The sequence below is a fragment of the Haliotis asinina genome, chromosome 3 (genome assembly GCF_037392515.1).
Source record: "Haliotis asinina isolate JCU_RB_2024 chromosome 3, JCU_Hal_asi_v2, whole genome shotgun sequence".
Classification (NCBI taxonomy): Eukaryota; Metazoa; Mollusca; class Gastropoda; order Lepetellida; family Haliotidae; genus Haliotis; species Haliotis asinina.
In genome coordinates this window covers 79,654,242-79,666,193 of record NC_090282.1, presented here as the reverse complement: position 1 = coordinate 79,666,193, position 11,952 = coordinate 79,654,242, and the positions used below count along the sequence as shown (strand labels likewise).

At 40.6% G+C, this 11,952-nt stretch overlaps 1 protein-coding gene across 1 annotated transcript; it reads right to left on the bottom strand.

Moving 5' to 3' along the window:
• Positions 1-899: 899 nt before the first annotated feature.
• LOC137279072 (uncharacterized) lies at positions 900-11,952 on the bottom strand. Its single transcript, XM_067811550.1, has 5 exons — positions 11,824-11,952; positions 8,409-8,608; positions 4,186-4,252; positions 3,565-3,847; positions 900-2,819 (listed from the first exon to the last, which is right to left on the bottom strand). The coding sequence occupies exons 1-5, from the start codon at positions 11,950-11,952 to the stop codon at positions 1,882-1,884; spliced, it is 1,617 nt and encodes a 538-aa protein (XP_067667651.1). The 3' UTR covers positions 900-1,881.

Genomic DNA, 11,952 nt, shown 5'->3' with positions numbered 1-11,952 from the left:
GTTGATTATTTTCGTCAACTGGGTGCTCGTAACATATATAGATGACATATACTCTGATGGGGACATTTACTGACATCATCGGCTTGCATTAAAAAACATATTTAACTGCGAGTAGGAAGTACTCTTAATCTTCTAAAAGGATGAAAACAGACCATAATTTAATTGATTCTCAAACTGACTTTAGACTTTTGCACAATTTTGCTTGGCAACAGACTTCATTTGAGCGACACGCATTTCGTTCCAGACAACATGTTCATAATAATAATCTTGGCGTATTATGAATATTGTAGCAGAAAGTGCAGAAATATTGAACTACCTACATTGTATTCATACGCATGTTGCGGTTGAACTCGGAAGGTCTTTTATGTAATGTCAGGCGAATTTCACGTGCGGAACAATGATGAGTAACACCCGAACTAGTGAACGGACTCACGTGTAGTGCACTATAATGGCAAACCTATGTAAGATAGTTGATATCTGACCACTGTATTTGTTAGTAGGAAGCTATTCGCTTTTACTCACTAATGTACTCGCATGACGCAATATCCACAATCCGCTAATGACCGTCAGCAAATCCAGCAACCGTTAATCGTTAAATGGTGATGTATGTGTTTTCTTAAACACAAAGTAATTAAAGATTTGGGATGTCGTCTTTATTGCAGCTCGTGCATTCCATTTCATATAATATAGGTGAGAGTGAGTGAGTTTAGTTCCACGTCGTTACGCAATATTACGTCAAGAGACACCAGACATGGACATCACACATTGTACCCATGTGGGGAATCGAACCCCGGTCTTTATGATCTTTATGCAGTTTATATTTCCGGAAAGGAGGTGGGGTAGCCTATTGTTCAACGCGTCCCATCTTTTATACGGAACAACTGTGAACATTTTCGTGCTGTTTTTTCAAGACATCATTTATTTATTTATTTTTCTTAAACACTACTGCTGTTGTCCTTCTATAGAATGCATATTTGTACCAACGACAAGAAATACCTAAACCATCCACAAAAAGTGATCCATCAATTGAATCTTTTGATAACCTGATGATCTTAGTTCTAAACAACGTGACAAACAATTTACTTCCAAGTGGGACACCCCGATCCCGATTGCAAAGATCAGATAGAATTGAACCCCCTTGAGGATACTTTTTTCATAAACATCCATTGTGTACATGTATGTGATGTGACCAATACGACATCGTCTCAATAAAATCGTTTAAAACATTTGATAAAATGTCAATGTCTTTATGCTATTAACTGGAAGACGAACTACTCTCTCGTGGGACACTCTGATCCTGACTGTGTAGAACCCACTCGGACTGAAAAGTGACTGTCGTATAAACATTTGGATGTAATTTGAGACAATCCAATACAAAATATCGTAGAGTGGTATGCTTTTTCATTAGCACAGAGTTCTGAGATATACTGCCAAGATAATTTGATTTGAAAATGTGTTAAAGACTACTTATCGCCTGTTGAATGTTTGAGGCAGTTTTATAGGCTCCTCCGCATACGATGCAGGGGTAATCGAATATACTTCAGTCATTTGATGAAATTTCATTTCATCTATATGCGGTGGACAGCTGTTTGTTGGCTGTGGCTGCTCTGGACACAGCAAGTGTCAAACAAACAGGTATAAATGCTTCAAAGCCAAGCTAAAGTGCAACAGTCAGTGTCAATTTTAACTGTTAATGACAATACACGAAGTTGATATTGTGAGTTATCAAGTGAAATTTCTTGAAATGACCGAAGTATACTGATTGTTCTTACACACGAAATGGCGCGAAATGGCTGATTTCACAATCTGACCAAAACATATATATAACTACAAAAATGGTGTGTGTGCTTTGATCTCGATGATCTGTTATAAAACAGGTCATTAGCGGAATCGGTTATTACTGAGTTTCCTTATCCACTTATCATAACACATAAACATAAACAACACACACTGAAGTAAACCTGCCCCGGAAACCATATATACAAAGGCATTGGCACCAATCATACCCATCACCAGGCCACACATTGCTGGACTGACCAGGAAGGCAGTAAAGTCGGAAAATAGAACCATATTCAGAAATCGGGGCGATCCATCCGAGTTCTCCTTTACCCATGCCAGACATCCAGGGAACAGGGGCGCCATTCCGACAGCAAACAGAAGACTATTTGTCCACATCATGATGATACTAGTGTCCATAAATATTAGGAACAGAACAGATGTTACACCAGAAAGAGAAAGGAAGAGTACCATCATTATATCAAGACTTAGCCTAGCTGAGAGGACGACACTGAGTAATCTGCTCAGGAGGACGGCGGAAGAAAACGCAGAATACATCACTGACATGTCGCTGAGACTCAGGTTTAGCTGAGTGCAAATTCCAAAGGTTACGAAGAGCTCCTGAAAGGATACAGTACAAGTACAGCAGGCAAAGTTAAAGCACATTGTTAAACACATAAGCATGGGACTTGTACTTCTATTGACTGCTGCTTTCCTCTTAACTGGTGGAGGTACTTCCATAACTTCACCTTTCTTCAGGATAGTGTTGTAACAACCCATTAGGCATGAAGCCACAAGGAGGCTTAATCCTGATATGATTATAAAGGTGTAATAATCCATACTGAAATTGTTGCACCTATGTTCTGAGTTAAGATGAGTTGTTGTGTTGCAGAACGCTTCTTCCGAACCAGTGTCCCGTTGATTGTGCCTGAAGTGATCGGACACAAAAGGAATACTTATTGTGTTAAGTGACGCCCCTGCTTGTACTAAGGACACAACAAACGCGCTGTCTGGCCAGATAACGAAGCAGTGTGAAGTCCGAACTGAAAGAAGAGGGCAAAGTGAATAAATGCAGGTACTTCCAGCAATGAGTGAATGAGTTTGGTTTTACGCCGCACTCAGCAATATTCCAGCTATATGGCGACGATAAATAATCGAGTCTGGACCAGACAATCCAGTCCACAGCAGGAACATCGATCTGCGCAATCGGGAACCGATGACATGTGTCAACTAAGTCAGCGAGCCTGGCCACTTGATCCCGTTAGTCGCCTCTCACGACAAGCAGACCCGCCTTTTATGACAACCATGAGTTTCTAAAGGCCTTTTCTACCCCGAATCTTCACGGGTCCAGCAACGTATGGTCGCGGAAGATATTATAAAAATCGGAACTGTCACAACATGTATGGTTACGTGACTGAAGAAATACTGATATGTAGCGACCGATAATTTGCCAGCTCCACACTACTCAAGTTGTCTAAATATGTACATCACGAATCTCGTTTCATCCGTGATTTCCCGATGCTGTACGCTTTGCCAACAATGAAATGTCTATCCCTATAAATGATTGCTGATCATCGACTGTTCGAACTAGTCATTCAAAACATACCGTGATAAAAAAATACCAATCGGTGTGCGTGTGTGCGTGCGTGTGCGTGTGTGTGTGTGTGTGTGTGTGTGTGTGTGTGCGTGCGTGCGTGTGTGTGTGTGTGTGTGTGTGTGTGTGTGTGTGTGTGTGTGTGTGTGTGTGTAAATAAAGAGTAGGAGGAAACAATTAAAATGGCTCCTTACTAAATACACAAATTCCTGTACACCACCCAGCAATGAAGATCAAGAATACGGTTAGCCACAGGAACGTAGACGCGGGTATTGCTGCAATAACCACAGCATTTAATACCAATGTTGATGCCAAGAACAGACACGTATCCACCTTGTCCTTGATGAAATGCACAGTCAGGTTACTACAACACATGCCGAAACCATAGGCAAACAAGAGGGAGCTGGCTGTCTTCAGGTCCACGCCCAGCAAACACTGGATGTCGGGCAAGGTTACTCCGATCAACGTTGTTGTGGTCTGTCATGAGATATTTGATAGCAATTAAAAGCAAAAGAGATGTTTCACTTCTCGGCGGGTGGAAGTGTTCAAGCGTGTCGGCATTGCGTCACACATTCAGTGACGAGATCGCATTTTTGTGTACACAGTAATGAATCATAATTTGCAAAGTCGTGTCCAAATGCAAACCTGTTTTATACATTTGAGAGAGTGAATTTAAATTGTACTTCGACATCATCAGCACACTTGAGCATCACAATATGAAAACGAAATGTCAAAGTACCTGTTGTTAGGTTTAGATATTTGGAACGCCAAGTATACTAAGTGCAATATGTTTACAATTATTTCAACTCCCTTACCGTAGCAAAGGCTGCACTAAACAGCACAGTCGTGTAGATGATGCGGTTCAGGGTGGAGATATCTCTGCTTGAAATAGAGGTCCAGTAAGAGTTGTTTTATTAATAGTCCATCCATTAGCGCACAAGAATACCCGACAGGGCAAAAGTGAGATATGGACTCTCCCTAACATATGATAGCTGTAAGCAAGATATACAGACAACACCGACATTAACTTCAATAGGTACCTATTCACTTACAGTTTCTCGAAACTTTCAATAGGGTATATTTTTTACCAATCGTACTAGACACTGCAACCTGCTATGCAACAGTACTGGCATCAATAATCAACAATCAATCATCAATAATGAGCAAGGATATTAATATGTTTAGTGAGCAGACAGACAGACAGGTTTTATTCAGCAATTTAGGCCCCATGACCCATAGCACAATTGAGGTTTCTCTATAACAAGTAACGTGACGTGAAATTAAGGTTTTTCACGTGATTCACAGATGGACATCAGATGTTTTATGAAAATGGCAAGTACTTTAATAGTGTCATCATTATTAGAATCAAGTACCTTACATATCGTCTGGCGGGTATCATTTGGCCATTTAAGACAGAAAGCCTCACAATCTAGCAATGAGTGACCTTCAGTTCTTCAATCTTCCACTGTATTATTATCTTTTTCTGAAACGTTGTACTTTTGAGGCATGAAGAGATTCTAAATTTACAAAAAAATTCTTCATACTTCACTGATGCGCACCAGTTTTGAATATATATTCATATCTTATTCTTTGTTTAAATGTTGATAAAAAACATTTTCATATCACCAACACCTTGCTTCAGCCAAACATAAGAAAACCCGGTTGAAAATAACATGTGTCTGAAGCCCAAGAATACTTTCCACGTTTGTCTAGTGAAAACAACACTTGATAGCTTTGATGGGGGTAGGGATAATGAGGCATTCTTATCAGTTTAATCCAGTATCTAATAACTATCATTTAGCTCTCAATATGCGTGTCATAGCGTCCTGTATCGCCAAGTACGGCTTTATTGGAGGCAAAGTTACCTACAGTAAGAAATCTTTTAAAATATGATGCATGCACGTTTTCACTGGTTTCAAAATACTAGTAGTTTGCTCTCCATGTTTCAGATCCATGCAACAAAAATGGTGCTATTTTAGTGTCAAAAAGTAAGAGTGAAATGAAATAAACTTATATAGTTTAAAAATGGAAATAGTGTCCTCTTAAGTTGCCCTGCGAGTGATCCCAGCAAACTGATCGTGTTAAGTTGTTTCAATGAAATTACAAAATACTCTGTCTGAAGAAATATTCCCTGCAAAATAAACTTCCAGCCTAGATCTTCAGTTCTTACCTGGCTGTCATTCTTCAAATTCAGTCCGAGAGCTCGGCAGTGCATCACTAGAAATTACTGAAATTCATCAACATTTAGATGTTCACCATCTGTGATGCGAGCCACGTGTTGCATGATGCATTTTAATGACAATGTACTGCTTGCCCGTAAGAGTGAATGGGCGGGTTTACTTTTACGTCACTTTAGATATATTCCACGGAGGACAGCAGAATTAGGCTGCACCCTTTGAACCCATGTTTGAAATCGAACTCGGGTCTTCGGGGTGACACGTGAAGGATTTAACCACTAGGCTACCCCATCGCCCCCAAACCAGTAGAAGTTGAACCAGACAGCATCGTTCACTGTAACCGAATCTACTGGAAAACGATTTACCTTTCACATTTAGCTATTTAACAGCTATTATGAATATAACACAAAACTTTAGCGTATCTCAGTTGAATCTTTGTTTGTAACAGAGAATACATTGTCCCTTGAAATATGTCTAAAATTCTAGTCATTTTTTCAGTGATTCTGTAAGAACCATAATTGTTTCTTCTGGAAAACGTCATGCAAGGTGAATATCTGACGCCCATGTTAAATACAATCCATGCACATCAAACATGTATCTGGAATAATACAACCCATGCTTGCCATAAAAGGCGACTCAGCTTGTCGTAAGAGGCGACTAACGGGATCGGGTGGTCAGACTCGCTGACTTGGTTGACACATGTCATCGGTTCCCAATTGCCCAGATCGATGCTCATGTTGTTGATCACTAGATTCCCTGGTCCAGATTCGATTATTTACAGACCGCCGCCATATAGCTGGAATATTGCTGAGTGCGGCGAAAAACTAAACTCACTCACTCACTGGAGTAATAACAATAATTAGATCTTTATATAGCACCTGTTTCCACTACATTGTGCGACACGGGATGTTACGCTAATACTTATGTTTTGATCAACCATTGCTGTACAAACGCTACCATTTGTTGCAAATACGAAATCACAGAAAACTGAAATCGCCCTTTTTTGGCTAACAGTCCAAGACCTTGGCCGGTTGTTGTTTTATGTCTGACTGTTACAGTGAATCATCATCATATTGGATTAGGAATATGCATCTCCATTCCGATGTTAACATAACCAACTTTGATTGACTGTGGCGTCTTCTAATACTCAAACGGGAACAGGCACAGATCAGTTTCTCCAACAGTTGAAGACTCCTTTCTGGAGAAACATTCCACAGACGACCCTGTTTTTTAGCCATCGGTTAATGTCTCGCAAGAATTTAGTAGTATTATGTGTTCAGAAACAACACATTCAACATATATAACAGATTTATAGCCTGTTGTGTCTGTACGAAATCAACAGGATGGGCTCCAGAACGATGTTGTATGACATGCTTCACATCACCACAGTTACCATGAGTATCGTTTTCAGCTGCTTTCTTTCATTATAAAATTTCAACTGGTACATTGTTGAATTGTATCAAACATCCAAGATGCACACATTAGGGATATAGGGTTGTGTACGCAACGAGTGACACACGTAGCTGTATTTGCACGCAAAGTGAATGTTCAACGGTTTTCGTGTACTCAGATACACACTAAACTTGGAGGTCAGAATCACCAGATTTCCCGCCATCTTCAACGGAGTAGAGTCAAATATACATTCTATAATTACATTTATTAAGAACATTCATATAAAATGCAGTGAGGATCAGAGTGGAATAGCCTAGTGGGAATAGTGGGGTAGCCTAGCGGTTAAAGCGTTCGCTTGTCACGCCGAAGACCCGCGTTCGATTCCCCACATGGGTACAATGTGTGAAGCCCATTTTCTGGTGTCCCCCGCCGTGATATTGCTGGAATATTGCTAAAAGCGGCGTAAAACTAAACTCACTCACTCACTCACTCAGAGTGGAATATTATTGGGTAAAGAATACTATAGCCGGCTCCTGTTACTCCTTACTACCAGAGTACCTTCATCCATCGACATATGGGCATAACCCACGTCATACAGGTGCCCAATAAAGTACATTGTAAATGTACACTCAGCAGGTTAAAACTCTTGATGTAGGACATCATATAAAGCGAAGTTGGCTGTGGGTGTTCTGTCTGTTCAGTTGTTTGGCCAAGAAAACGGAATTTAGCGATATGAAATAATCTTGTGTGGCCTCCATCAGCCCTGGCACAGGCATGGATACGCCGAGGCATAGAGTCACAGAGACGAGTGATAAATGCCATATGGATGTTCCTCCAACCTTGTTGCAAGGCCAAGGTCAGTCTGTAACGGTGGCTGGCGGTATCGGGCTTCTGTACACTCGCCTTCCCAGTTCGTCCCAGAGGTGCTCAATGGGGCTTACGTCTGGTGAATATGCAGGCCAGTCCATCACATTGATCCCAGCTTTCTGAATGAAGGCTTGAGTCACTCTCGCGGCCTGGGGACGTGGATGTCATGCCGGAAAAATCAACTGACGTCGACTCGTTAATGACGGCGTAGCAAAGGAGCTTCAAACTGTAGAATTTCATCCACAGCTCTGCTGTGAGATTGCCCTAGATAACATGAAAAGCACTCTTGAAACCTGCTTTTATTGCTCCCCAAACCATCACACTTTCACCACCGAACAGATCCTGCTATCTGACACGTTATTGGCGTGTTACTGAGTGTAACGTTCACCGTGTCACCGATAAGTCCGTTCTCTTCCATCAACAAAGGGCACACAGTACCTTGAGTCGTCGGAGAACATAATCCTATGGAGGAAAAGCCGTGTTTGACTTCCATACTTGTGTGCAAATTGGCGGCGGGCTTGGGGTTGAGCGGGCTGCAATATAACCCTGCCTCCCAGGCGCCGTCAGACTGTAATGGGCTGGACCCGTCTCTCACGTCTTACTATGGTGTTTGCTGCTGTTGTTGCTGCCGTCCTGAAGCGATCTCTGAGGTGCGCCGGTCGAATTTGTCGGTCTTGTCTAGCCGTCGCCACCGGAAATTGAACTGGTCTGGGTTGGTCTGCAACACTTCCTGTTTGCTGATAGGGCAAGGCGGCTGTCTGTAAAGTCCCTGTTCCAAGCAGTCCAAGATCACGTTCTCGTTCTTGTAATGTCATGGCAGTTCTTCAATATATGTATTAATTATAATCTGTTCGTTTCATGCAACATTTCACTGTTTATAATAACAACACATGTATTTACAAGAACCTTTCGTTACAAACAGCGAAGAGCTAAACTACCGCAACGCACTCATTTGTGCATCTTTATTCGATAGAAATTTGTGATAATTGGAATAACTCTAACAACCCACTGCCTGGGTGTAACCAATTCCGCATAACACACACAATTCACGCTATAACTTTACAACAGTAGATTTGCAGTTACCATGACAAACTCATATTGATGGCATAATACTACCAAGCATGAAAACAAACATGTGTAACAGCTGCATGGAGCTCTACATATATCCATATATGTGTAGGTAATTATTTACAGTGACAGATACTCTTAATACTTGAAAGCAACGATACCATATTGATGACGTTAGATTACTCGCATGGCTACAAAAGTAAAGTTACTGAGGCGCGCCTGTTACGAAGCGTTATTGCTCCTGGCTGAGTAGGAGTGTTCAGGCTAATGAAGTATTGAATAGGTATCACTTTAACCAATAGTGTCAACGTCAGTTTAATATGATTTAGACAGAAACTGAATTCTGTAAAAAGACCCCAAAGTCAGTGCAATGACTATGTTCAGGAACTGTGGCCTGGTTCTTGTACAGTGTATTTTAGTAAGACTAATCGCTGTCTCAGATAATCGCGAATAGATGTGCAACTTCTTTCTAACTATTTTAATGTCATGTACTAGTAAATTTGAAACATTGTACCCAGAGAACGTCACGATCACCCGTGAGTAAAAGACAAAACATTCTTTTAAAACGGTCCTTTAAAACCACATGACCGGGAGCCAGACGACTCAGAAGCTATAATGACAGAATTTACTGTTCAGTTTGAGAAAATGCTTGCAGTAAGCACCGACCGTGGCAATCTCTGAACAACTGAACAACGGCACCACATCTGTACATAGATTAGACGTCATTCTCCAAAGATGACCTAATGAAGATCTGCGACTGGTTAAAACAATGGTATGAGTCCAGATGTACTACAAGATAATCTGAAAGTTGTACTGGCGTGTATACTATATTACATGCAACTTATTTTAATGTAACTCTGTAATGTCGCTCGTTGTTCTACTGTGTTGTGTCCATATGGCTTCTAGTTAAAGTTATCGTGGAGCGTAATACGTTGCTACTGCTGCTGTTTATACTGTCTTATATTACTTTTGTTCATATGCAGTTAATAGAATAACTCTAAATGTGTCGCACTTACCAGCAGCCTATATATCATCGCTAAGCATTTGACTATTTAAGGTGGAAAGGTTGGCAGGTAGTGTTGTGTCCTTTCTGTTCTTATGTTCTTACTTACATTTTGTCCTTTTAGGTTACAGCTTCTTACCCGGCAAGCGGAAGGTCACGGATTTGATTACACCAAAATATTATGAAAATATAGTACTCGTTGTTGCCTGCCTGGAGCTCGGCATTAATGAGTACAAGAGCGATTGGTAGGATCGCAGTCATGTTATTTTTTGAGTCGGGTATTCCTGCAGCTGGTTAACTGCGTCATGCTATCATAGTGAGCTAGCGTTATAAAACACGTCTCAGCTGGTATAGGAACACGCATGCACGTCGTCATCTAACGAAATATTCTTAAATACGACGTTAAAACCCATTTCACTTCACCGTCTTAGAATAGGTTCTCGGAAACACTATGGACTATCAAATGATTTCTGTTACTATCACTGAACAGTCATTCACAAAACCCAATGTAATGGGATACCTTGCCAGCACATGTACAAAAACACAAGTAATCTGATTAACGTAACATACACATAGACATAGACAAATACCGGAATACCTGTGCTTGAATTAATGTGATGCAACGTTACAGGGAGACAAAATGACAGGAACAGGTAGAACGGGAGTAACTGCACTCAGTGAATACCGGTATTTAAATTAATCTCATTGCAACGTTACAGGGAGACACATGGCAGGAACAGGTAGAACCAGACTAACTGCGCTCAGGCAATATCTGTACTTGAATTAATGTGATGCAACGTTACAGGGAGGCAAAATGACAGGAACAGGTAGAACGGGAGTAACTGCATTCAGTGAATACCGGTATTTAAATCAATCTCATTGCAACGTTACAGGGAGACACATGGCAGGAACAGGTAGAACCAGACTAACTGCGCTCAGGCAATATCTGTACTTGAATTAATGTGATGCAACGTTACAGGGAGGCAAAATGACAGGAACAGGTAGAACCAGAGTAACTGCACTCAGTGAATATCGGTACTTGAATTAATATGATGCAACGTTACAGGGAGACACAATGAGTGAGTGAGTTAATATTTAACGTCACATCGGCAATATCTCAGCCATATCGTGACGATAACATTTAACATTTAAATGGAATGTACGCATATATTAAAAGTCTGTCGACAAAGGACAGTAAAATAACTAGAATATCACAGATATACATGTAAAACTAGTGTTTATATATATAACATTTTATCTGGGAGGGACAACACGATATAAAAATAGACTATAGATCGCCAACAGCTGAAGGTAGGACACCACACTAGGGACCATGGGGACTTACAGTGCCTTTGCTACCTGCATGGACCCTAGCTGGATTAACACCATCCCTTCAGTTGCTAACGAATGTAGGAAATCTTAGCCAAAATTAAAATAACAAAAATACTACATTTAAAAATCCTGGAAAGCTTAAATTTACTTTGAATGTTTCGGGACTTACGTACCCTCTCAGGAGGACCATCATTTTACAATACTTCAACCCCCTTTGAGGGTACAGCCACTAACAATCTCAGTTACTAATCTAAACTACCAGTCATAAAATATGTAATTATTTACAAGTCACTCAATAAATCTAATTCTTTTAATAATGCAATAATTAAATGATAACTGACATTATTAAAAAGATCCTTCATAGATTGGGATTTGAAATATGTATCAATTGTGATGGAATACTCAACACAGGCAAGCAAGACATGCTTGACCGTGATTCTTTCATCACAAGGGATACAAAAAGGAGGATCCTTACCTTTAAGCAGATATTCATGTGTATATCTTGTGTGGCCAATGCGACACCGTCGCATGATGACCTCCTCAAATCTGGACTGACAACCCAAGTAGGTGTAACCAATATACGGTGATATTTCATGTAATTTATTGATACCTACTTGAGTGTCCCACTTCTTCTGCATCAGATCACGGATATACGTTCTAATGCAAGCCTTGTAATCAGCATATGGAATAAGAAGTGGTGTCACAGATTTGTTGAGTGCTGCTTTTGCAGCACGATCGGCCAT